Genomic DNA, 23,963 nt, shown 5'->3' with positions numbered 1-23,963 from the left:
CAAACACCATATAAAGTATTCAGTTAGAAAACACGCCTCTGATGAATAAACGAGTCAACGTACAATGAACATGACTTGGCTGTATGACATAAAATGAAAAACAGCTTCAGACATTAAAAAAAAAATGTTTTAAAGCAGTTGACACGTAATTAGAACTACATGTTCACACAACAGGTCACACAACAATGCAAACAAAGCTTACACATGTCACACCCTACTGCTGAACTATAACAGCACAAACTCCAAGCCCTTAGAGGGATTTAAAAAGAAAAAAACAACTTCTACTAGCTTTTCTTTACAGGTGAACTTATAGATGAGAATATATATATTTAATATTCTATTATATTTAATATTTTCAAAACAATCGTTCAGTGACACCAAGGCACTCTGAAATCTGGAAATTTAAAAACCTAATAATACGGGATGGTAAAATATATAATTTCCCAGGCTAATGGATGGAGGTGGAGAACATTTGAATGTAAGACATGGACGGGAACTGAAGTTAAAGGTGAAGAAATCTGTTAAAGCAGTAACCCACCCAAAAATTAAAATAAAAAGCTGCAGTAGTAAGTTGAAATAAAATAACAACAACAACAAACAAAAAAAAGACTTTAAACTGCATTTTATTAAGGCATCATCTTGAGAGCAAATTCACAGTGCTAGTAATGATTACTGCATCATCAAAGTAATAAATACCACCCAAGGAGGGACACACACAAAAAAAACAGTCCTAATAAAAACAACTGGACGTCTGCGAAACCTGAGAGTGATGCAGGATACTCCTGCGCGTCCAGTCCAGCCATGTGCCGGGACATCAAACGGTGTAGTCCAGCTCGGCATTTAGATTTGTGTACATCTCATAGATGGCATCTATAGTGGCTGTGTAATTAACCAGGAACTGACGCATATTTGCCAGACAGTCCTCCTCTTTCACTTCCTCTCCTTTTGACAGAGCCTTCAGAAAGTTTGATCTGTAGGGAGCTGCAAGTAACGCAGCCTACGAAACAAAAATGAAAAAAGATGGAGAAGCTGGTTTTACTGAAAGGTTAAATGGATTTTAATGAAAACTATAAATATAAATATATATATGCAACATTATATAGCATGTAATGAAAGTGCTTTGCCTTATCAGGAGACAATATTGATAAGATTATGTTTGCACAAATGCCATTATTGAGCCTGCTTATGAGTCTCATTGTTTATCCTTTATTGATCCCTAATCAATTTTCTGTGTAGAAGAATAGACCCATGCACCCATTTTATCTGAATCTCCACACAATGTCAGAACAGCATAGAGGGGGGCTGCAAGTAAGGTGACCACAGTGTAACAACAACTTGTGGGGCAAAGAGTGTTTGTGTGGGACACATTACACACATTTTGACATTGGCAAACTAAATAAACACTCAAAGGTTTGTAGGTTACGGGTTTGGCAACAGCTGTATTTTATTTGAATGCCACTTTCTTAACTACCTTGCAAAGTACATGCAATAAAAAGCCAAAGGAGGTTAGAGGAAGTGGAAAGTTGATCTAATATTTGTATATTCCTGTATTCCATGTACTTATACTGTATCACCTATACCAGGGGTGTCAAACATAAGGCATGGAGGTCAGAAATTACCTAAAGTTGTTTTCTTTTTTTAAATTGCAGTGCAAAGTCCAATTCACCACCTGTCAGTGCTTTTTTTTTTCAATTATGCATTTATTTCTTTCAGTGTACGCACCAAAAGCTTTGCAGACGGAGTTTTCAATTCTTTATCATTTAAAAAACTGAGGCAATTTGTTAGAACATATGTACGATCCCACCCAGTTTAGAGACCGTTTGTGAACAAGGGCACATTGGACAGCTTTGGAAATGTAAATTAGGGCGTAGATTTTAAACTTTAACTCAGTTTGACAGATTTTCCTAATGATAAAGACCTCTACCATGGCCATTCATGTTATGCAAAAGTAATTAAGTAATAGATACAATGAAATGACAGAAGGTTACACTATCTACTATGGAAATGTATGATTTTACAGTGGGTCTACAATAAAAACAAAACAAGGTAATTTTCTGTCAATTCTCAGGTTTATAATCACAGAGCAGTCTGGGCAATGAGCTAACTGAACTTTTTCTGTAATTCTACACATTTATTTATTAAAATTTGAGCCCAGGGAGTCATGCTGACAGACTTCTGTCATGTACTACAGCAGCAATTCTCCATCCAAAATTGAGACTTCCTATTGAAATTGTTCTTCTTTTCCCTCATATCAAAACATCTCATGGATTAAGCATGTAAATCACAAAGGGCTGTATGTGGCCCACAATATAGACTGAATTTGACATCCCTTCTTATACTAATCAGTTAAAAATGTTACATGAGACTTCAGCCATATTCTCATAGTTGCTAACATCCTCTGTTAGAAGTAGTTTCCCCAACTGCATTTCCTTTTTTTAAATAATAATAATAATAATAATAATGTATACTTTATTGATTTTATTTTTTTGTGGTAGGTTCCATCACCTCCACAGCTTAACTGCAATTTTTCCCTCTTGGATGTAGTGCTGGCGACGGCGACAAGATTTGGGACACTTGCAAAATGTGAGACTACAACATAGGGATGGGCTCAAGAGATAAAAATGCTGTGCAGCTTCATAAGGTAAGGCACCTAAGGTTACAACGCTTCAAAGTGAAACGCAGTTGTAATGAATCTGAAAGCATTTTTATGCAGTGTAGAGAAAAACACGCCAGCATGAGGCGATTGCAGTGGACTGCACAATCTGAAACCAGTTCTCGATTCTTATCAGTCTGGGTGCGGTTGGGGTGGTCTGTGTTGTGTCACCACAAGAAACAATGAATTTCTTCCACATGTTACTCACATTAAAAATCTTTTGAACAATCCAGCCGTGGTATCGCTTCAGTGCCTGCTCATAGGCTTTTGTAATATTAACCCGAATGAGGTTGGGGTTGTTCTCATCTCTGTCCCCGTCTGCCAAACTCTGGAGCAGAATCTGGATGAAACGGAGACCCCTGCAGGAGAAACGGAGTACATACAGGCATTCATTTCACTAAACGAAAGTTGAACAGACAGTATGACACAACTCTGAGTTCAGGAGGTCCTTACCTCTTCAGCCACATCAGAGCTAACGTTGCTCCAATTTTAGGCCATTCTGCTCCATGAGCCTCTCGCTCTGCCACCAGAATGTCCTCCAGGGTGGTGTACTTTGCGGGATTAGTGACATATACCGCTCTAATTTTCTGAAAATGCACATTTGAGTTCAGTTTGCATGTCGGAGCTGCACCTATCTCTAATTTAAATCCCTTACAGTAACACAAATAGATATGCCCGCCTGCATCTTACCGTTATATTGCCATTAATGTCTGATTTGATGATTGAAAACACTTTTGATCCTAAGCAGTCTGGAAAAGAAACGAGACATTTGAGAGCAGGGCCAATAAAATATGAATGAGTTGACATGTCCCCGGCTCAGAGTAGGGGATGAATGCCAATCAGCTGTTTACAAAGAGAGGGCTAAAAACATGCCGTGAATGCACAGTTTCAGTTAAGTCACAATGAGGGCAATGTGTGCTCTGTTCACAGAGTCAACAAAGAGTTTCTCTATAGGCCAAACGGCCGCAGCTGGTTGACATGGTCCCCGTGACCCGACACCTCAATTTCTGAAGTGAAATAACCACGTCCCGACGTGAAAACCAAGCTCAGGTGGTCAGACGAGGTAGTTAAATAAAAAAAAAAAATCAGCCAAGTACGAAGGCTGACACCGTAGCGACCCGAGGAAACTCGCAAAGTCACCTTACGTGTTTTTGCATGAGTTCAGATGGAGTTGCACTCACCAAAAAACGCAGGGATGTGAGAGACGGTGTCCAGGAATGTCTTCGTGTCGATCGCCTTGTCAGGGGGCAGTTCACAGAACTGATTTTCCATTAAAAGCGACATGATCCTTCCTTACGAGCTTGGCGAATAGAGAAGAGCGACGACAGCGAGCAGCTCTCGGCTGAGAAAAACCCGGAACTATGTTCTTATGATGGGTGGGGAAGCGCAACCGGCCACTTTCGCTCTTCACCAACTGGTGGGAAATAGTTCACGAGCGTGGTGAAAACACGCGGTATGTCCACAACACACACACACACAAAGAAATAAGACGAGGAGAAAAGATGAGGTATGAATGACTTTATTATACCTAAGGCAGGGATTGCTTTGAACCACAGGTAGGGCAGGCTCCAAGTTACAGGGAGTTAAATGACGGTTTTGACTCCAGGGTGGAAGTAACTGAATACGTGCATTATAACATTATAAAGTCAGTAGTTTATGTGCTTTTAAAAAATTGTAGTCTAAAAAGTATTTATATGCTACTTAAATTGCTTTGCGTTACATTTTGTTCACAGAGGTACTATGGCTGGTTTTTAGGAGATGAATGGCAGTGGTATTTATTTTCTAAAAGACAGCCTTCTTAGGTTTGCTGTAACCACCTGCATACTTTACCATAATGCTCTACTACCAGACCAGGTAAGATCAGACCATGTTATTCAGTAAAACCTAGTCTTCCTTTAAGACAAAGGTGTAAAACACAGGGTACAGAGGCCAGAATAGACCACCAAAGGGTCCAATTGAGTCCAGGAAGGCAAAAAAATTGTAAACTTTTAACAGTATTTTTATACGTTTTAAAGCTTTATTTCTAACACTGATATCATTCATGGCCTGCCAAGCTACACTAAGTAATACAATTTTTTTTTAAATATTTAGTATCCCATTAAAAAACAGTTTAATGGAATAACATTCCCCATTTTTACAGTCCTTACTAAAACTGGCACATTTTCTGGAAATGAGTCTGGATAATGAGCCGTCAGTGCTTCTTTAATTATGCATTTATTTCTTAAAGTGTAAGACCAGAGAGCAGTTTTGCTGATGGGTTTCAGTTCTTTAAAAACGGACACGTACTGTTAAACTTGAACCTATTTTTATGAGTGTTGAGGTTTACACAGTCACCTAATAACAAAAAGATCTCAAGTTCAATCCTGGGAAGAGACCTAAAACCCTTAGGGGTTGCATCAGGAAGGGGATCTGGTGTAAAAATCTGTCAACACACTGAACTACCTGCTACTAAAAAGTTGCAAGACCAGTTTCTTGAGCCATCTCCAACTGCTCATCATCACTGTTATAACTGAAAGGCTTATTAAATGTGTACTTTAGGACCTTCAAGTGGCCCACAGTTTGACACCCCTGCTTTGCAACCTTAAGGAGACAATAAGAAGAATGCAGTACAATGGTAGAATAAAGCTAAATGTAAGTAATCACTCTCACCAGACCACCAAGACCAGACCAAAAAGACTTAGAAAACAGTAATAAAAAATTAAAAAACTGATCTCTGTGACATGAACAAGCTTCTAGATCATGTGATGCAAGTGAAAACTATTAAAACAAAACAGTATGCAGACCTTGACAAATAGTTTAATATTCTGTCAAAAACACATCTAAGAAGACTTAAGCAACTAACCAGAAATGAACAGTATACTCATGTGCACTGAAGACGTTTTAAGGATACTTCTTAATGTCTTTTTAATCCTCACCCAGCCACCTAAGAAAGCAGTTTTAGATAAAAATGAACGTGCATGTTCATACTGCTGTGGTTACAGTTAAACAGGTGCTTTAGATTTTCTTTAACACATGCTAACAGCTAGTCCTCTTTAAGGAAATTGAGCAGTGATAAATTAATCTGCTTTTTTCTTTATCTAGCACCAATTACATTACACTTTAAATTGCACAGTAAGGACCCTGCAATAAGAGCACAACCCTGCCGTCCACTTGTCGTGCAGCGTATTCCAGTTTTCCTTCCACCCCTGGTTCAAACACATCTGGCTCACAGCGAGTGTCACATTAGACCCGTGTTCTACAACAACTATTCTAGAACTGAGGGTACAATTACATTATCATTGGCTGTAAGCCGTAGGCGGTACATACTCGACCACATGAAGCGTCTAAAATACTGGAGTTAAAACACCACACTAAAATAAACAGACCACACATTTCCTATAACTAACTGCTGGTTGAGACGTCCCAGACATCAGAACAAAAACGTTAGCCTGCGCCGAGCATCGTGTTAAACCAAAGCTTATGAAAATAAACATTGATATTTTCTTAGAGGTATGACATACAGTTTATAAATAGAATAGCATTTGGATTATTCTGATAAAGAATTACATGGATACATACATCTTACATATTTGCATAACGCTAGTAAAATTGATTCAAAATGGATTTCACACAGGCCACTGAGGCCAACGCTCACACACGCACACACACACAGAACATCTTAAGTATGGCTGTAACATTATAACTCAAAAAACAAAAACAAAAACCCAAAAACTATTGATACTTTACTTATAAACACTGTTTCAACCTGCAGATGGACTGAAACTGCTGGAGTTGCTGGATGGGCTGAAAGTCTGGACACTCACACGGTGCTCGATACACTGAAGCTGCTTTTATAATCACAGTTGGCTTACTGAACAAACAATTGAACTTGAAGCAAGCAACACCACAATGATTCAAGAACAATGAACACTGTAACTGCCTCTTAAAGAAAAACAAACAAACATTGTGATTGGAGTAGCTCATCTGTTCTGATCATTGCTGCTAGGTAAGACCTTTGATCGTCTATGAGTACCAGAAAGCGGACCTCAGTGAGCACAGCTAATGACTGATGGTGTCCTCTAGAAGGAAACGGATAATGCAAAACTGTTTGTTCTAATTGCTTTTATATACACAGGCAACACTGCACTTCTGGAAACTGAATAGATTCAATCTGTGAGGTAAAGAACAAGTAGTTTTTTCCCCCTGTATATATATACTTTTTATTACCATGGTATAAAAACAAAATAAATAAAGCTTTTGATTGAGCTATGATTTTGCATGTTATATTTTTTTTCTCCACCTCTAGGAATGTACACAAAAGCTTACACTGATTAATATGGGGGGAAAAGGGAAACCATTGATTAACATCATTTATATGCTATATGTTTGGCGCATTGGGAGTGTCTTTGGAGTTTAATTAGTTGTTGTTTTCTTTGGTTGTCACAGTAACAAGTTGTTTGGCAGCTTTGGCTATGTCATAGGCGCACTGAATGACCTGCTGAGTGACCAGCTGGATGTCTGACGGGCTGAGGTTGTGTTCTGCGGCCTTCTGGCACTCTCCGTGGAGCCGGCTAGCGCTTGAAGTCAGCAGACACAGAGACCCTCGCACTGTCTCTGAGGACGGCCTCTGAAGGGAGGAGGGAAGGAGATTTGATAAGGCGAGGACATGAAAGCATTCGTAATCACTTTATGTGCTAGGCAGGCACTGGATTTCTATGCGACTACAACAAAGGTAAATATTGAGAGGGTAAAACAAGATCCAATACAAGCAATGGAACAAGCAGGTGCCACCTATCTGGACAAATAATTTTAAGCTGCTTTCACACATCCAGCCAAGCTATGAGAACAAAATGTCAGATCTGGTTGGATCAGACATTAAGCACTCTTTACTCTGTTGGGTCTCTATTACAAAGTCCGTCTGATGTGAGAATATAGCGAGTTTCACTCAAGCAACACCCTCAAAGAGTATTTGGCTTAGTAAAGATTATATCCTGTTGCGTGCTACATGTGATAAAGTGCCGCTTCTGACAATGTCCCGACCTTATTCTCCTGACATTTTCAGGAGTTCATGTGTGAAAACAACTGCCTTCAGCTGTTGTCAGACAAAGCAAATTGTTCCATTGGACAATGAGCTGCTGGAACGGAGTCATCTTACCTTGGGAAACAGGGCAGCCATCTCTGTCACAGCCATGCAGATTTTTTCAGAGCAAGGCAGAAAGCTGCAGTAGGAGGAGACAAAAAGGATGAATGGGTGAATTTTTTTCCACAAACCTTTCTCAAAACGATCAAAAAGAGCCACGGGGTGTAATAGTATTTGGCTATTTAGGATTTCATTCAACTGTTTTCAAATTTGTACAGTAAATAAATAAAGAATAAGCGATCATTTAAAAACAATACTTGGCACCTTTCTGTTCTATGAAAGCAGTGAATGGCTTTTCTGGGCAGGGCCATACCACAAAGGACATTTATTTAACACCATTTTAAAACCTGTTGCCTTGATCAGCAGCACGTTTTAAAAATGTGAACAGACGGAAACAGTCGATGTATGTAATTTATCTTTTAAAGCCATTTGAATGAAACACATTTTTCAATAATCGAATCAAATTTTTTTATGTCACTCAAATGTGTACACACATATACTGTCTGATTGTTGTGCACCCACATGACTAACGTAGGCAGTGCTAACATGCTAGTACCAGCAGCCTGTCCTTGTTTGTTTACACACTGCTTCAGTTGAGAGGTTGTATGCCAGTTTAGTCGAGCAGAATCGTGCTGGTTCACACGGCTGTGCGTTATACTTTCCACCGTTCTTATTTACAACTTCCCATCCCAGAGAGACAATGGCTCTAGTTCATTAATAAAATATGAACTATTATTTTAGTACCAGCTAGTGTTTCTAGAAGCGACACGCAAGTTCAGCAGCATTTAACCACATAGCTGCTCATATCCCTGGAGCTAGATGGGAAACATTGTTAATCAAAATAAAGATATTTACACAAAAGAAAAAGTGGGACGATGTAAGCAATAACCTACAAAAAGGAAAAACGGGTAGCAGTGTGGAACAGTTTAAAAAAAAAAAAAAATACAGTAAAAATAATAAAGAAATTATTAATAAACAAGTAACTACTGTGGACTTGGCAAACTACAGGGGAAAATAAGATCATGTGCTGTTTGTTTCCTGTTAGCTGCATTGACAGACCTAAGACCCACACTCGGTAGACTCACACAGAGGGATCCTAAACAGGGCTGGAAATCAGAGTGCTGCTTGGTTTTCACCAATATGTGAGTAACTGTATTCACTCTGCAACTCAGGTGAAAATAAGGAGACTTTTAGTTCCTTAGGATGCAAGCTGGCATCATCCAGGCCAAGGCCCTATACACAACTTTTAAAAAACCACTGACCTAAAAGCACCTGGGCAAAGTCAGCTCTTAAACATATCAGGCAGAATGACAGAAATACAAGCATGGAATCTGAGCCAGACGGTGGAAAAACTGAGATTCACAGTGCATCGAGAGAAAGATTTTATTTTGAATAGCTAGAAATTTTTTTGAATTATAATATTATTATATTATTATATTATTATTTTTTTGAAATATAACTTGGCTCATTTTGTATAAATATCACATTACATGTTATTCATATAACTGCTCAATACCTTTCATGTTTGGTATCCTGGGCAGCTCTCAGAAGCTCCTGGATGTTCTTAGTGATCTGCTCCGTCTTACAGATGACGTCCTCTGTGCAAGGCAGGGTAGCATCCTCCTCGCCCTCCTCCTGCTGGTGGGCTGCTTCAGAGGCAGCAAGAGGGCTGCTACAAATAAAAACAGAGAACTGACAACTGATCTTCTTACAGGAGTGTTACTTAAAGAACCCACCAAACAATGAATTATACAACAAAGGTGGATCTTTTGAAGAGGATAATGAAATCAAGATGAAAACAAAAAGTATCACACAGAGAGTTGACCTCAAAGTACCTGTTGGGTGGAGTTTGGATAAAAGAAAAACTCTACTTTGTGAAAGAAACAGCTTTTTACAGAAACTGGTTGACTTCAGGCTAAAGTCAGGGTCAGGCTTCTAAAAGCTAAAGGACGATAAATTACAGAGGACAATATTCTAAATAACTGATCTGTAGTGAAGCCAGTAGGTGGGTGCAGTGTTTCCCGACAGACTTTGCTTGAACGGTGAAGCTTTTGACTTGCACTACACATCCTGCAATTTAATGCCATTTTTTCATAATTGGTAGGAATAATGCAATGGCTTTATTAGTGGAAAATCCCCTTGCTCTTATTTTGAAAGTTCAGTTGCTCCTAATCTCCCATTTTCCATTGGGCAGGCTGACTGGGTCGCTGTTGTGGCGGTCCTCAGCTGCCTCTCAAGAGACTAGTAGAACATTTCTTAACAAGTAAGTGGTATACCCTTACTTAATTAGATTTACTCCTACTTTTTCTTTAAAATAAGGTTAATCTCATCTAAATTCATAAATTTTAGAATTAGGCTTATATATCAAAATATCTTTGGAAACTGTATATTATTTCATTGAACCGTGCAGGCAGGCTGAACGGCTCAAAGCCGTTTTTTTCCTAAACACCTGTCAAAACTAATCCACATCTGGCTTCCCGTTCTCCATTCATGTGACCTTTAACTTTGTAAGCTTCTGCTCCATCAATACTGTCATGTCTCAAGACAAGAAACAGGGGGAAAGGCTTATCCTTTTTTTCATAACTTGTTCCTTTTGCTTTGAACAGTTGGTATATTAAAAAATGTGATGCGTGCACTTCTTTCAGGAGAGAGTAAGCAAATCTTGCAAAGGGGCTTCTTTGATGTTTTATATTTGTGATCAAAGTGGCCTTCATTTTAAACCTATACAGAGAAAATGGTGTTTTAGTCTTTAAAATCAACAGTTAACAGAAGAAGATCTTACCCACTCTCCTCCATTTCAGAGTGATTGGGTGTAGTGTCATAGTCATTCTCCAGCACTGTACTCTGTCCTTCCAGACTACAGCCCTGTAGGAATGTCAGAGGACAACAGTCAATCAAACACAGTATATACTGTATGTGATTAGACAAAGTTAATATCACGGCAGCAAATGTGGCCGCACAGAAATTAGAAACATGCAATTCTAAAATCAAACCTGTGATCTCATTATTATTAAGACATCTCACTGTGAAGAGAAAAAAAGGCAGAAACGATACAATCAGTTCATGTGGCGGAGCACAGCTGCACTGCCCAGGATGCGATTAGTAGACGCGAAGGTGTCAACTGTCCTCTGTTTTATCAGAAAGTTATCCCTAAAAAGCACAATGTGGTGATCCGTTATACATCTTTCACATATACTGGATTCAGCTGTCGGATTATTCAAGCAGCCATCTCTGATGCAACATGTCAGCACTTTTGACAATGAGAAGCTGGGGTTGTTCAGAAACTGAACTGTAGCAGAGGCACTGCAGTGCATGCATGCAGGCAGGAGATGCTGAGAAAAGGCAGTTTATAGACAGTTTATAGGTCAGGAGAGAAGACTGTGGGGTCAAAGAGGACAGTTTTCACTGTCCCCTGGGGCTGCCTCTGAGCCGCGGGAATTTTCAGTACTTAACCCTTCGAGATCTCTCATCCCACGACCAGGAGAGGGAAGAGGGGAAGGTAGGAAGGGAGGAAGCAGCCGTCCCCAAAGGACCCCTACCAATCTAGAAAGGGGTCAAACCAAGTTGAGCATACTCTATTGAGATGCAATGAATGAATGAATTAATTAATTAAAAAAAACAACAACACCAGCCCCAAGCCAGGCATCACCACTTTGGTAAATTAAGAATGAAAACAGTGGTACTCCTGAGCTTACATTGGTAGGGAAGGGTTGTAAAATGACTCCATCGTCATGCCGAGCTGTGTCAACTCGGTGGGGGTACTGCCTTGGAGTAGAGCCCGTCTCATACATGGACCTGGCGCGGCCTCCGCGAGGTTGCTGTCGACCAAAGAGGCCCTGGGGGTGTTGCTGTCCGCTGGGGGTTTGCCATCGCAGTGTTGTGTTTTCAGTCTGCAGGGAATTCAGCTGTAGAGAACAAAAACATCTTTCAATTTGACTCTTAACTGTGAGCTGATCTCCACACAAAAGCCGGGTGCGGCATCAATAATAGAGTAGATTACAGCTAGGCCTCCAGGTGGGAAGCTATTTGGATAAGGTTCAGCTTATCTTCATCTCTGTTTTGTTCTTGTTTCTGCTCAAGGTCCTTCAAACAACAAAAGGCTTGCTTCCTTGACAAATGAAATGCTGACAATGTATGTTGAAAAAACAAAACAAAAAAACAAAAAACACCACAGATCTTGAAGTGCAACACCCCCTGATAAAGTGCCACAGAGGGGGTTGCCCTTATTTACACAAACAGGGCTTACACTCTGAGAAAACAACAGCTTCAAGAAACAAAAAGTAGGTATTACTATGCAAAAATAAGCATATCAAGTCAATATTTAAAAATATGAGACATAACCGAGGTAAAGTTGAGAGGCATCAATAAAATAAACCTGGGATTCTGATGAAGCACAAGGGGTACAGACAAAAACTGGGTTGTCTACAATTTTGTCCTTTGCTTTAGTTTATGTTTCTGAGTGCAACAATGACTGATGTAACATATAACACAAATTACATCAGAAAATGCAGTTATAGAGAAACAGTTTTTCCTATTATCATCAGTATTGTAAGAACATGAATGTATATTTTCTCTAACAACAACAACAACAACAACAAAAAAAGCCTTTGTTGACTGATTTTGTTGCACTTCAGTCTCTACATCCACAGGCTTTTTCTGCCAGAGAGAAGGGAAAAGTAAACACGATTATTTCCCAAAAACACGTAGAACTGTAAAAATGTGCATGTTTGAATACCATCGGGGAAAAGAGGGACTTTCGAAATACCAAGATATGAGGAAGTGAGTGATGCGGCATGCCTGAAATAAATAGTATAAATTAGACAGTTGTGGGTTGTGGGTCTACAAGTCAGGAACCTAACTTGCTGACATTTGTGTAATGGAAACAGCTAACTCCAGTTATTTTTCTGCATTTAGGTGGTTCCTAAATAATCATTGCAGATTTATGCTATGGAGCAAAATGTCCTCTGTGGGTTGCCTTTTAAGATCTGACATAGGATTTGAGTTTACATCACAAACATCTATAACAGAAAATACTGCTTTGCAATTTGAAATCTGCTATCCTTGTCACAGGAATCTTAATGCATCCAGACACATTGTAGCCATTTTCTCTGTTCACAAAAAACAACGGCATGACTTCCTTAAATGATTTTCAGTTACATCTAACTGCTTATTAACAAAATATCTAATCAGCCAGCCTAACAGGAAGGCAACATTAACTCAAAGAACCACTTATTATAACCAGCGCGTGCAGAAGAAGAACAACAGGTGGAATCTTGAAGCAGATGGGCTACAGCAGCAGAAGACCACACCATACATAACTCCTGTGAGCTTAGAGCAGGTAACTTGCACAGGCTCACCTAAACTGGACAAGAGAAAATTGACCTGCTGTGATGAGTCTCAATTTCTGCTGTGACATTTGGATGATAGGGTCAGAATTTGGTATGAACGATTCGAAGAACAACTGTTCAGGCAGTTGGTGGTGGTGAAATGTTGTGGGAGCTATTTTCTCTGCACACTTTGGACCCTTTAGTACCAAATGACCATCATTTAAACACCATAGCTACCTGAGTATCGTTGTTAACCATGTCCATGACTTTATGACCACGGTGTACCCATGTTCTGATGGCTGCTATGATAACATGCCAAGTCACACAGCTCAAATTTACAAAATTTACAGTTACCTTAGTCTTGAAGACAAAATAAAAAACAAAACAAAAAAACCCAGCATTTCTTTTGTATTTCATTTTGAATAATGTACGATATCTATCTATCCACACACACACACACACACACACACACACACACTTAAACCATTTAAGTCTGTGTAGAGTCAAGAAAGCATTTTAGGGTAAAGACAGTGATACATCTCATCTATACACCCCGAGTTGGGTTATACTAACATTACATGTTAAACACAATTTCAGAATGTTATGTTTAAATAGCAACATTATTATGCAATTTATAACCAGAACAAGAAACACCAGAGACGATGTGACACATAAAGTGACCTCGACTTTTGCGTCTTAACTAACCTTGCTCTGCATCAAACGTAGCTCTTCACTAAGGTGACAGTTGACTTTTAGAAGCTGTTGTATTTTGGCTTCTGATGCAGTGAGGGCGCTCTTCACCTCCATAAATTCTTGCACTGTGATTGGTCCATCAGACAGATCAGAAGACTCTGAGCTCTGCAGTGAAAGATGCATACGGACATAAGATGGGATTCATTTGATCGGTATTACAAGTAAAGCCTACAGTAAGCAATGGAATAACATGCTTTAAGACACATTAACCTTGGTCCTTCCATCATTGCAGCTGTCTCCACATGTTGCCTCTTGGACCGGATCTTCATCTGATGCCACACTGTCGTAATCTGGCTGGTCATTATCCTGGCCCTCACTGTTGTGGTGACCGTCTATTCCCTGAAGGATCAGCTCCACATTATCTGAAAGCAGAGCCAAAGATCAAAGGACTAGGGATCAAACAGCAGTGCTGGCTACAGGCAGCTGTTTCAATCCCTTTTTATTGATTGAATCCAACACCCAGCATTCTTTATCTGACCTCCTACAATTTTTCTTGGTTTTCTGTGAGTTGCAGCATGCAGGACATTATTAAGCCCCTTTTCACACATGGTTGAAACTTTAATTGTTGCCTGTGTACCGTAGCGTTGTCTATATTTCGCTCCACATTGAACTCCAAAGAAAACACTTTCTGCATCTTATTATAGGCCAACAAATTTAGGTTCCCCCCACTGCTTGTGGTTTTTGAAAATGTTCTTCTGTTCATATGCTAAGCAGGACATTTACAAACTTAATATAGCCCAAAAAACAAAAGTAGATTAGCAGGGGAATTTAACATGTGCTACAAGTGGAAAATAATCATGTCCTACCTTTGGGACTTTCACAGGAATTACCCCACTGCCGTCGCTTAGCATCTGTTAGAATATCGATGACCAGTGTGGCAAATTCGTGAGCACTAAACCTTGCCAATTTCTGACGACCCTGAGAAAGCAAATAGATTAAAACCAAATCATTTACCAAATCTACTAGTCGCACACAAAGAAGTGAAGTTATAACATGAGGACATAAGGTGCAAGCACTTGCCTGGTTTCTGGTAGATGAGTACTCAGGATTGACAGGCAGAAAAGGCACAACTGTGGTGTCTGTTACCAGCGTGCTGTGGTTCTGAGTGGCCAGCCACACTGAAAAAAAGCAAGACGCACATAATGTTTAAATAAAATGTAAAAGAGCTTTATAGACGGTGTGATTTTTTAAATTTTTTTTTTTTTTTTTTAAACAGTTCTTGTAATTCAACCTGCATCCGTTTCTCTTCTGTCGACTTCATCATAAACATCCATGGCCAGCTCTTCAAACTGATGGTTGCTTAGCTACGGCAAAGTAAGCAGAGTTAGCACTTCTGTTTCCTAAAGAATAAACAGCAGATGAAGAAGAGGCTACACTGTAAATGTCACGGGAAACAAATCCCATGTAAAAACGTCTTACCGACTGCAGCTTCTTCTTTGCAGCTTTTGCAAACTCTGACAAATCCAGGCTGCTTTAAATGGAGAAATTAACAACGTTTATTTATCCTGCAGAAAAAGGCTCCACACTCACAAGAACAGTGGCTCGTGGCAAAAATGAGAAACTTACTTATTTCTTATCCATCCAATGCAGCACAAGAAAAATAAGATGGTTAACGTATATCAACGGAAACTCACATTAACTCATTACCAGATCTCAAGTTTTTCAAATTAAAAGCTTTAACATTTACCTGTCTGCCATTTGAGGAATGATGAAGTGTTGCCCATTTCTGTGATCTGTAGCACAACAATGAAGAGATAACGTTTCAAATATTTTCACAATCAAAAGTTCTTGGGGGGGGGGGGGTTGGCAGGGACTGACCCACTAGTGTGGTGAGGATAGCACAAAGTTGGAAGTGGTGATTTATAAAGTTGGTGATATGTATGTAATCTGCTTTATTTTTTAAATCATACATGATTTAATCTTATTGTCATTTGTTTTATCTTTCCAATTTTGTATCGAGTACTTAAATATTTTTGAGTGTGTTTGCACAAAATATTTTAAATATAGGACTCCAGAAAACACGTTTTTTTCAGTTATTTTTTAACAGTTTGTGTTGTTGAACTCATTTTTTTGCTTTTTATGCCATTTTAAAGCTATTAAATACATTCCTCTAATGCAAAGCTGCAGCTGTGCTTGACTGATTTACTGCATTTACCTGGTCTTCGTCCACAAAGGTAAAATGTTAGCCGGTCAGTGAGTTCATACTGGATCTCCACTAGTCTCTCTGCCAGCTCCTGATGCCCAGCTTGTCTGCAGAGGTAAGGAATAAAAAGGTCAAGTTTCAGAAATATGCTAAAGAACTACAGCTAAAAATATCTCAGGTACCTTACAATGCCTTACAATGTCAGCATCAGATTTTAAATCATGTACTCCCATACTATTCCACTATTTGGAGTGATTTTCAAAATAATTTTGTTTCACAACAAAAAAAAATATTTATTACAGCACTACAACATTCAATTTGATGAAAACCATCACAAATAACAGGTTCTGCTTGTTGGTTTCTGCAGGCTGTGGGGACGGGTTCAGTAAAAGCTCAATAAGGAGCGTTACCTTAAACTGAGTGAGTTACCAGAGTAACAGACTCTCTGAAAGTAACTTGCTCCTTGGCAGGCTTTCCTCAACAAACTGAGGTTTTCTGTGACTTTTCACCTCCCACGCTTGAACCAGCAGTCAGACACACTATTTAATTTCCTCATTCATCCAGACAATATCAAACCACACAGCAGAGCACATTAAGTCTTATCATCTCATCTATGCGTTATCTTGTCTTCTTATACTATGTAAACGTAACTGTTTTGCTAATCAGTCATCAGTGTAATAATAGAGTCATTGATAAATCTCCTTCAACTAAAACCTGTAAGCTCTGTGACAGCCATCAGATTGTCTGCCAGTTAGTCTGCACTGAACTATTAAGGCAGTGTTACTGTATTGATCATTGATCAGGGAATAACAACAACATCTTGTAATCTGTTAAACTAATGTAAAAATGCCTCACACCACACTATTATTGAGTTAGTGTGAGTATTTCTGAGTGAAGATGAGTCTTAAATGACCTTTAGATTCAAAATTTTGGACTAAATGAACTTAAAAGTGAGATTTTCTCAATATGTGCCGACTGCATTCCATTTTAATGCACCCCGACACTTTTAATCTTGCTGAGGACCATTTGTAAATAGAAGTCTAAAGTCCCCTTTAAGTCCCAACTTAAATGACCCTGTCTTTTATGGAAGCCTCTTTCTGCCACTTTTTTTTTTGCCATCTGAAAGTCAAAATTACAGGTTATTATTTGATAGCTTCAAGTTAATAAATAATAATAATAAATCCTATATATTTTTTTTAGTGGAAACAAGCTTCCATAGTCTTATCTGTTGTCTTCGCTTTCAGTTTACACATCAATAATTATATTTAAAAATCAAATGTAGATTTTGGTTAGATTCCCATTTGATCTGGCTGAGGAAATGATAACAGAGTGGATGAGACTGAAGATAAATATCAAGGTCCACACGGACAAGTTTTTTTTTTACTTGAGCTAAATTGAAACTTACTATAAACTAACCAAGCTGAGTCATCAGCTCACTGCACAACTGAATTCCTCCTTTCTCTTCTGCCTTGCTCGTTTCATTGAATTAGTCAAACTCGGACATAAAGCCACTTTTTGTCTAGCATTGTAAAAGGCATGTTAAATATTTTAGCCATTTCAGCGGGTGACAATATTTCCCCCTCCCCTCCATTTGCAGCTTAGCTGTTTTTGTCCTTTTCTGCTGTGTATTGCTGGCTACTTCCTGTCACTTGCTGTTTAAGTATCCGGCTAACATTTCCACAAGATACAACATGTAAAGCAAGAGCACAGCTATTTTTTTTTCCCTGTGTATTTTTACATCTGCATGTTGTGCATCATTTCCTGTATCACAGCCACTAATGAGCTGGACTGCATCTCTTAAGGTGATGCTTGCAGCTGCACTACCAGTTACACATAGGAATCCCAACTTTACAACGTCAAATACTGTTTCGCAGCTTGCTGCATTTTCTATACAAGACATATCCCTGAAGTCATTTTCCCAACATACAGAAAATGAACAAGGCTCCTGAATTCGCTTGACTACAACATATGATCCACTTAAATGCTTGAAAGCAGAATGCCACTTAAAAGTGAAACTTCTAAATTTATCTTGTGGTATTAACATCATCAAGTGTCAATATAACATTTCGACTGCTCTCACCTAAAAAAACAAAACCCCAAACCTTTTATCAGAACATTTGAAGGTGTTAAAATAAAAATACAGGCTATACATTACCTTGCATAATCAATGGGGGTCTTCCCACTCGAGTCCAGCGCTCCAGGATCAGCTCCATAAACTGCCAATAGCTCCGCTTGTAATATTTGACCTGCTTTTGCTGCTATGTGTAGTGGGGTGTTTCCCTTCTCCTAAAATTTGAAGGGGAAAAAAAAACAGTGGTTAATCATTAGTATTTAGTATTATCTCGCCCACTTCCAAATCAACTTTCTGCTTATTCCCCCAAACTTACTGGATGAAAGAAGTTAGCCTGAGCTCCTAAAGATAAGAGTCTAAGGCAGGTCTCCAGGTTCCCAGTACGGACACTGGAATGAAGTTGCTGAAAGACATTCAACAAGAACCTTGTTTAAAATCCATTACAGCTGATTATGAAGACACTGCGTCAGCTTTAGGCCTTCTTATAACTGTGGTGACAGGTTATTTCTTTTTAATGCAGTACTCTGTTGAGATATACATATACACATAACGACCAGCCGCATTGCCATACAAGGTGCCTCCCCGACAGCACAACAGTCCCTGCACACTATAAAAAGTTTCAGGAACAGCCCAAGGACAGCAGCAGCCCAAGACATTTAACGAAACGCCATTCTACAAAGAAAGTTCAACACAGCCAGACTTTTTTTGGCTGAGCGGTCTCAAAAACCATTCAAACCCCAGTTGAAGATAACGACTATCACAGTGGTGGTTACCAGCTTCCTCTTTTAAGCAGAGTGTCTGCTTCAGGCTCTGTTCACGGTCACATAAAAAGTGGCGGTTTACAGGTCATATAAAAGGGTAATTAAAAGTCTATAAAGGACATAAAAACTGCAACAGTAAAATGCAACACTATTGCAAATCAGGCAAGAAATTAATGCAGAAAAAAAAAGTATTAATCTAGCAATTTAGTACAGAGTGATAATATAAACATTTTAATTCAATTTAATGTTTTTTTGTTTGTTTTTTTATTGCCGAGTACGCTCTCTGTGCTTTAATCTGGATACATTTTTAACAAGAAATCTTACCATCCCACAGCCTAATAAAGGCGACATGGACAAGTGAAATTTATTTTTTAAACGAACAGGTGTTCTTGGTGTGTGTTCTGTGTTCTAGTTGCTGAATTCCCGCAGATTACAATCAAGTAGAACAACATTAAAACATTTTCTGCATCAACAAATCAATACATGCACATTCCCAGGACAATGTGACGCACAGTCAGAGTTAGCACTTCATTCAGTAAGTTTTAGTAGGTTACGGCTTAACAAGCTGCACATATAAAAAGTATGCCACCAGCACAGAATCTACATAGGACTTAAAACATACTGTAAATAAAAGAATCACTGAAAATGTGGCACTTGCAGATGATTTTAAATTAAGACTCAGAACATACCTTGTTCCCGACCAGGTTAGGTGTTCAGCATAAATTACCATGGTTAATAATCCAGGTAAAAAACATGGACACAGAAAACTCTGATTTTAATCACATAGTCCCCTAAGCCATTAATGTTGCTTTATAGTACACTCCTTTGCCTTCTGCCTGCCATTCCCCAGAATATAATCCAATCAATCATCCACAGGATGCACTAGAATAGGTTTGACCTACACAGACCCCACCCGACAATCCCTCACAATCCACAGGAGGACAACTTCCTCCACAGGATACCCCCATGTCCATGCCCTGTTTGGTGACATTGGGGAGGGGCTACGTAATATTAGTAGCCCAGGTTAAGTTTGAGGAAACTCATCACTGGATTTTGCAGGAACTGGTCAGATATTAACATTAAAATCAAACACATGCTGTATTACAATAAAGTCTCAAAGATCCTCTTTTTTTAACGTCTAATAGTGTTACAAGAAGAACGTTTAAATGAAACAACAGAGTAAATTGTCACCTTGCTGAGGTCTTTTGCAGTCACACTGTCATCCTCCCGACAAGGCATCCGATGTACATACGCCAGCATCTGATATTTTGCCTTGATGAACTCTGTCTTATTAGGACTTGAAACAACAAGAGACTCTCACAATCTCAAAATGTGGACATTAATTACAAGATTTCAAGTGAGCACATCACTGTTTATGATTAAGACAAACACTGACGAGAAGCCAACACTTACACTGGACATTAAACAATGGACTGCAGATTTGTATGTGCAGCATTACATTGATGGCAGAGAAACGTATCGGTCATGTAAACCACCATACCGCCACAACGCTAGATTTGTCTGGCTTTCACGTAAGCCAAGAATCTTAGGGGTGCAATTTAAGTCACATCCAAACTCTGTCGTTGCTCGTTTTAATACAAAAATATTTACGCCAATAGAAAAGAATAGTTATAGTAAAAATACCCTTACTTTCTTAATCCCAAAAACAACGTCCAGCAATCAGAATAAATCCATATGTTGTGAATGAAGTTGAACAGAATTTAAAGCAGTTGAATTGTCTGTAATTAACCACTAAGCAGCATTGGTCCCAGCAGAATTCCCCCACAGTTCCAGTGGTTTTAAAACACCTGGAACTAAACATTTCAAACTACACCTTAAGGAACTAAATTTAGCCTGTTTCCAGTTTAAACTGCTGAGCACCCAAGATCCTTAAAATGTTTCTCGGGGAAAGTGCTTGTGGTGGAAACCTTATAAGATAGCGTCCATCTCAGAAATTGCATTTGGTAAGAAGTTATGAAAGTGCTTGCTCCAAGTGTGCGGGTCAGACACAGCACTGCTGTGCTTACATGTGGCTGACTGTTTATCTTTACTCCCCAAGCTACACAGCAGACTGACTGGTGTTTATAACAGGCTTTACTAAATCAAATCTCTTTGCTTCGCAGATTTTGTTTTTGTTGTACTATGACTTCTAAAGGATGGGAAAAACTCCTCCTCGCAAAAAGAATTACCTTTAAAGGAGGTACTCTTCTAAAATTCGGTTTCTTGCATGATCATGTAGCTGATCAGCTAGACCGCACTGCAGATATATTTATTTTCTAACCTGCTTGTCAGCTGATCAAGCAAGTTCTCCAAGTTAAGACTGACTATCTGTGAGTGGCGTTCATGGTAGAGCGGGCTGATTAGGCATGTTTACTGACCTTAGCAAAGAAAATCAATTTTGCCAATACAATTTAATATCAAAGTGCAATCAAGTGTACCAAAAACCAGCAATGACATATTTTAAAAAATAAAACTTACTGCACTCTGTCCTGTGGGTTGGCTTTGCGTTTCCCACTCACTGAAGAGGAAGGATCCAGAAGACTGTGCTCCCATATGGAATTAGCTCCATTGCCATACAGTGTTTGAACCATCTGAAACAAGAAAGCAGATTAACATTTTTAGAACAGGCAGAAAATACGTTTACTTTGGGGATTCCTAGTCATACATGGTCCTCTTATATATTTACATATTGCATTATGGAGAACAGACTGTACTCATTTGCATCTTTGCGTTTGATTTATGGAGATCGTGTCCCCGCTTCCCCACCTGCAGCTGTGAGTGTGGCCACGGAGAATGAGTCAGATGTCGGACTTGAGAGCTGTGTCTCCCAAGACCTCGATGGATGCTGCAGCACTCATCGCAGATCAGCACACCCCTGTTAACAGAGGCCCAGCGAGGTTCTACGATACAGATACAGTGCTTTTTAACCCATGAGTCTAATATTTGATGAATAACGTAACAGACAGCCTTAACCCAGAGCAGTAACTCCCTCTAACCAGACGAAGATATTCGCTGACTTGCAGTAAGACATGACTGCTTTAGGTAAGGTGTATTCCACCCTCAAGTCTTTGACATAATCAAGAAACGTTTTCACAAGCATTAACACCCACTGTGCGGCATTACTGATTATCAGCAAGTTAGCGCTGTCTTCTGAGCAGTCTTATTTAAGAAATTAAATAATACTGCGTTTAACGCACCACTAACCTTACTGTAACCCGACAACCAATACAGTCAAGCAACTAGTTCAGAATAAGACAGGTTAATGTGATTACACAGGCACGCCTTCAAAAAAAGGGGAAGAAAAGAGGAAGAAAAAAAACACCTAACGTTTCCACAAGAAAAAATACAACCGCTACAATTAGTAATTCAGCTAATTTCTAATTGTTAGTACAGTCGCAGTAACTAGCCAGGCTAACAAGACACTCCGATAACTTATAGTGGGGGCTAGCTGGTTAGCTGGGTAGCTAACGTTACAGCTAGCTTGTCTGGCATCGTACCCGGAGCACTGCAATCAGCGCAGACCTCTCTGCTTCGCACTCGCTTTGACATCCCTTAGACGAAATCCTTCGAGTCCAGGAGAAACAAATATCTGGAAGTTACGTTGCAACACAGCTACACAGAAATATGACAGGATAGTTCGCCCGGCTGATTGTATTTTACACTTTTAGCGACTGTAGCCGTCAGCCCTCCCCTCCTACTGTTGAACAAAGCCGTGACCCATTCCAACACTCACACAGCCTCCTCCGCGCCTCATAGGCTGCTTCCTTCCTTGTTTCCTTCAGTGGCTTCTAAAGGCCCTACAGAGTGCAGAAAGCACCACCATCAGGAGACTAACGCGATAAAGGAAAATTGTCACACTGGACACAATAAAAGTCACACTGGCCTGCCACTGAAATTAACAAAAGTGGAAATTCACTGTTCGGTATGACTATAATAAATACAATGTACAGTGCAGATTTGTTTAATTGAATAATTGTATTTATTTATTTACTTGCATTCTTGTCACACATACATCTTTCAGATCATCAAGATACAAAATCCACTTTTGGTGGTGGTGGTTTTATTTAAGAGGAAAAAAATATCCAAATATAGGTGGACTTTTTTCCTTTTTTTTAAAGAAACCAATCAGGCACCCAGGTCTGATTACTGCCAGACCTGCTGAATCAAGAACTCAATTAATTAGAAACTGTCTGGCAAAGTAGGCTAAAAGATCTCAAAAGTAACACATCGTGCAAGGATCAAATTGAGATGCTTTGGCATAACATCAAACAGGCCATTTATCCTAGAAAACTCTTCAGTGTGGCTCCATTAAGGCAATTCTCCAAAGAAGAGTGAGACACAATTCCTCCTCAGTGATGTGAAAGTCTAATTACCTTTGCACATGTTTGACTGCTAGTTATTAGGTTTGGTGGCAACTGCTTTTACACATAGGGTCTGGTTGTTTTGAAAACCCTTTTCCCTTAATAAATGAAATAAGCATTTGAAAATTGGATTTTATACTGTATTTATTGAGAGAACTTTATGTCACTTTTAATTATGTTTGTTTACTTCTGGCATCTCCTTTTAGATTAAACTTTTTTTTTTTTACTCCAGTACATAGATCTGGCAGCCTCAAAGCCACTACATTTTGCATATCATCAAAAAGATTATAGAATAAAATGCATTCATTCTCTAAAACTTCAAACTAAAACATCTGTTGCAGAGGATTACATTAGAGCACAGTAAACAGAAGAGAAATGGCTTTCCTCTGCTCAGAGCCCACAGCCCACTTTACATATTTCAAATAGCCACAATAGGCACATCTCAACATCATTTTGAGGAAGTATTGGGCTTGGTTGAATGCTAAAGAAATCACTGCTGAGAGTTCTTCAACCTGACACAAGGAATGGACATCAGACCAGCTGGAATCTGTGCTTTGTCCTGATGAGTCCAAATGTGACATTGTATGTATACTGTGCTGTTCTGTTCTTGTGCTGCCTAAGATGTTTCCAAATCAGAAGCAGTACATGGCTGCTTGGTTTGTGTTTAGTGAGATCATGGTGTTGGTGGTGTGAACAATCACATGACTTAAGCCCCTTTGAGATAGGATGAGCTAGACTGCAGAGTGAAAAAAAGAAGCCAGCTGGAACTCAACAT

The 23,963-nt window shown here is 39.2% G+C and overlaps 2 protein-coding genes across 3 annotated transcripts; both read right to left on the bottom strand.

The window, feature by feature from the left end:
• Window positions 1-607: 607 nt before the first annotated feature.
• Window positions 608-4,060, bottom strand: LOC102792360 (glycolipid transfer protein-like). Its single transcript, XM_006788895.3, has 5 exons — window positions 3,835-4,060; window positions 3,344-3,402; window positions 3,107-3,240; window positions 2,862-3,012; window positions 608-997 (listed from the first exon to the last, which is right to left on the bottom strand). The coding sequence occupies exons 1-5, from the start codon at window positions 3,935-3,937 to the stop codon at window positions 815-817; spliced, it is 630 nt and encodes a 209-aa protein (XP_006788958.1). The 5' UTR covers window positions 3,938-4,060; the 3' UTR covers window positions 608-814.
• Window positions 4,061-4,156: 96 nt separating this feature from the next.
• Window positions 4,157-22,596, bottom strand: git2b (G protein-coupled receptor kinase interacting ArfGAP 2b). 2 transcript variants are annotated; one of them, XM_006788893.3, is made up of 20 exons: window positions 22,325-22,596; window positions 21,594-21,727; window positions 21,306-21,418; window positions 20,019-20,124; window positions 18,383-18,469; window positions 18,151-18,281; window positions 16,008-16,102; window positions 15,540-15,585; window positions 15,272-15,323; window positions 15,084-15,156; window positions 14,873-14,970; window positions 14,659-14,770; window positions 14,063-14,214; window positions 13,805-13,957; window positions 11,468-11,677; window positions 11,226-11,315; window positions 10,555-10,637; window positions 9,289-9,444; window positions 7,788-7,851; window positions 4,157-7,259 (listed from the first exon to the last, which is right to left on the bottom strand). In XM_006788893.3, exons 1-20 carry the CDS (start codon window positions 22,374-22,376, stop codon window positions 7,050-7,052), a joined length of 2,217 nt encoding a protein of 738 aa, XP_006788956.2. In that variant the 5' UTR covers window positions 22,377-22,596; the 3' UTR covers window positions 4,157-7,049. The 2 variants fall into 2 exon arrangements, with proteins under 2 accessions (XP_006788956.2, XP_035762825.2); XM_035906932.2 differs by lacking the exon at window positions 11,226-11,315 and having other exon boundaries at window positions 22,325-22,594.
• Between the last annotated feature and the right edge of the window lie 1,367 nt (window positions 22,597-23,963).

The sequence above is a fragment of the Neolamprologus brichardi genome, chromosome 7 (genome assembly GCF_056152115.1).
Source record: "Neolamprologus brichardi isolate AB-2024 chromosome 7, ASM5615211v1, whole genome shotgun sequence".
NCBI classification, from domain to species: domain Eukaryota; kingdom Metazoa; phylum Chordata; class Actinopteri; order Cichliformes; family Cichlidae; genus Neolamprologus; species Neolamprologus brichardi.
This window is presented reverse-complemented; position numbering and strand designations above follow the sequence as displayed.

Excerpts from the sequence above, each read along its gene's own strand:
- LOC102792360 (XM_006788895.3), bottom strand. The coding sequence starts at position 3,937 with ATGTCGCTTTTAATGGAAAATCAGTTCTGTGAACTGCCCCCTGACAAG. Across the intron at positions 3,403-3,834 it reads TCACATCCCTGCGTTTTTTG|ACTGCTTAGGATCAAAAGTG; the intron begins GTGAGTGCAACT and ends TTTCTTTTCCAG. Across the intron at positions 3,013-3,106 it reads GCTCTGATGTGGCTGAAGAG|GGGTCTCCGTTTCATCCAGA; the intron begins GTAAGGACCTCC and ends TTTCTCCTGCAG.
- git2b (XM_006788893.3), bottom strand. The coding sequence starts at position 22,376 with ATGTCAAAGCGAGTGCGAAGCAGAGAGGTCTGCGCTGATTGCAGTGCT. Across the intron at positions 21,419-21,593 it reads GGCCACACTCACAGCTGCAG|ATGGTTCAAACACTGTATGG; the intron begins GTGGGGAAGCGG and ends TTCTTGTTTCAG. Across the intron at positions 15,324-15,539 it reads ATTCCTCAAATGGCAGACAG|CAGCCTGGATTTGTCAGAGT; the intron begins GTAAATGTTAAA and ends CTCCATTTAAAG.